At 44.9% G+C, this 2,901-nt stretch overlaps 1 protein-coding gene across 1 annotated transcript in view; it reads right to left on the bottom strand.

The window, feature by feature from the left end:
* Positions 1-2,291: 2,291 nt before the first annotated feature.
* Positions 2,292-2,901, bottom strand: part of LOC125042452 (zinc finger and BTB domain-containing protein 49-like) — a 1,142-nt gene continuing 532 nt past the window's right edge. Inside the window, exons 2-3 of the mRNA XM_047638086.1 lie at positions 2,708-2,894; positions 2,292-2,663 (exon numbers count right to left, since the gene is read on the bottom strand). Of these exons, the coding sequence (XP_047494042.1) occupies positions 2,292-2,663; positions 2,708-2,894 (559 nt within the window). The remainder of the gene's footprint in view (positions 2,664-2,707; positions 2,895-2,901) is intronic.

The raw sequence follows: 2,901 nt of genomic DNA, 5'->3' as shown, positions 1-2,901 counted from the left end.
AAGTCCCCGTTTGGATGGAATTCTAGGTTTTTGGTTGAAAAGGCTCACTAGCCTGGCTACCTAATCAGTGTTTGGTGACTGGAAACTACCAAACAATTGTATGTCTTAACTTACTGTGGAAGCTCCTTATCCCAATAATCTCTAATAAATTGTATGTACAGCTACACAGAAGACTATTGTTAGAAAATTATGCTAAACATCTATATCCACACTTTGCTTGTCACATGCTGACTTTGCTAGGCGATCAGCATGCTCATGCCTAGGGATTCCAACATGTGATCGAATCCACACAAAATTTATATCATGGCCTCATTCCTTTGCATGATACACTTTTATCATGCCATTTGCAATATTTCCTGCACCTTTGTCTAGAGTGTTGAGAGCCTGGAGAGCACTCGGTGAATCACAGAAAATCACCCCTGAGCCTTGATTCAATAGAAATTCGGTGGCCATGAGTATTCCTGTCAACTCAGTTTGTGTAGTGCTAGCCCAGTCATGAACCCTCCTACAATCCTGGTGCTGCAAAATATTGTTTTTATATACAACAAAGCACACGGTCTACAGTTGACTTCTTGGGTGTAAAACAAGACTGCTCAGGTCTCTGTGCTCGTGAGAGGTGGTCGCGCCCTCGCGCCAAAAGCAGATGAGCAAGAACCTTGCCTGGTTCGCTGAGCAATGTAAGCCCTCTGTAATTCCCACAGTCTCTTTGGTCCCATTTCCCTTTCCAGATAGGAATGACCAAGCCCCCTTTCAAGTCAGGAGGAATGGTACCAGTCTCCCAAACGGCAGACAGGACTGCATGCAAGCCACAGATCATGGCTTTTCCACCCGCCTTCAACAACTTTGCAGCAATCCCACAGACACCAGCAGCCTCTCCACTCTTCAGCCTAGAGACCGCCCTTCTCACCTCTTTGATGGAAGGTGGTGCCTCACTGATTGGTGAATCAGCCACTAGTGGCTGTGTGCCAGCCAATGGGAGTTGTGAAGATGGGGGATCTACCCTAAACAGTTGCTCAAAATACTTAGCCCAGCGGGCCCTATACTCACCCGGCTCCGACTCACCGAGCCCATTTGAGAGATGGACTTCAACCGGAGTTCCCTCAGGGCTCGGAAAGCAGGTCGATGATCAATATGGGCAAAATGACCTTCCAACTCTTCCACGATGCCCCTAACGTACCTCTCTTGATCCATTCTCAAAGAGGCCCTAGCAGAGCGAGACAGTTCCCTGTGCAAGACATGGTTCCCATCCAGTCTGGCAACACGACTCATCTCTATAGTGTTCAGTGTCTCGTCCGAGATACACGCCTCCTTCGTCGAGGTCGGACCTAAGGCACTCCTCGGCAGCTGACAGAGTTTCCCGCTCAAAGGTATCACACACACACACACAAAAAAAAAAAAAAAAAAAAAAAAACACACAGACACACACACACACACACACACACACACACACACACACACACACACACACACATATATATATATATATATAAGTGTGTGTGTGTGTGTGTGTCTGCACTCTCCTGTATACCACAAACCTGTCCTTCTGTGGCAAGGCTCTGTTTCAAGCCTCACTGGGATGCTGCTTCTCATTTATTATTACTCCCATGTACTGCACCACGTGACTACTCCGTGAGAACACCATTTTGCACATTTCACACCTGCACGGCTTCTCCTTTGTAAGAGCGCTCATAAGGCTCAATAAATTATTTTCTCTGTGGTCTTACTGCAAACCTAAAAAAAATGTTTTTTTCTGTTTTGTATGTGTTCAACTTCATAAGATTAGGCTTTTCTTTCGTATGTGCTCTCCCGTGTGGTACTAGGTAACGATTCTGTGTGGTTTTATTGCATCTTCATTTGTATGTTCTCTCATGTGCCTCACCACGCTAGGTTTCTTTGGAAAGGCCAAATCTCACAACTTTATGGCCTCTCCTTTGTATGCACTCTCATATACCTGACTTGAAATGTTTTATGTGAGGAAGCCATGTTACAAATTTCACAGCTTTATGGCTTCTCTTTTGTATGTACTCTCATGTGCCCTACGAGATCACTTGTCCGAGAGAAGGCCTTGCCGCAAATTTCACAGCTGTGTGGTTTCTCCTTTGTATGTAGTCACATATGTCCCACAGGACTTGTTTTCTGTGAGAAGGCCTTGCCGCAAATCTCACAGCTGCGTGGCTTCTCCTCTGTATGTATTTTCATGTGCCTAACTAGATGACTTTTTTCAGTGAGGGACTTATTGCAAATCTCACAGCTGCGCGGCTTCTCCTTTGTATGTCCTCTTTGGTGCCTTATTAGACGACTTTCTTAGCAAAGGCCTTCTTGCAAATCTCGTATAAGTAGGGCATCTCCTTTGTATGTACTCTGATATGCTTTTCTAGAAAGCTTTTGGATGGGAAGACCTTATTGCGAATTGCACAGCTGTGTGGCTTCTCCTTTGTGTGGCCTCTCATATGAATGTTTATATGACTCTTTTGAGACAATTTCTTGTCCCAGACATCAGATACAAAACGATTCAATGTGGCTTCCACTTTTCGTTGTGTATCCTTCTCAAGACTTTCCTTGTGCATCGCCTGACCCCCATCTGATGAACTCGTATTCCCACAATCCTCAGCCATTAATGGCGCTTCTAACATGCCATCACGATCCTCAAACAAGTTACATGCCTTAGGTCATGAAGATTATGAAAGAAAGGACATTCATATTGCACTTTCACGTCGCTCATTTCATCTGTCTCTCTATCGGTATAATCAAATGGTTCTTCCTTTATTTCAAGACAAGTATCCTCGGTAATATCTTCGCTGAGCTCTTCTTTGACACTGACGCCTCTGCTCGATATTTCCTCGTACGGGTATAGGGCCGAAGGCATCCAGTCGGCGAAGAAACTCATTTTCTTTCTGTAAA

This window comes from Penaeus chinensis, chromosome 32 (genome assembly GCF_019202785.1).
Source record: "Penaeus chinensis breed Huanghai No. 1 chromosome 32, ASM1920278v2, whole genome shotgun sequence".
In the NCBI taxonomy this organism is placed as follows: Eukaryota; Metazoa; Arthropoda; class Malacostraca; order Decapoda; family Penaeidae; genus Penaeus; species Penaeus chinensis.
This window is presented reverse-complemented; position numbering and strand designations above follow the sequence as displayed.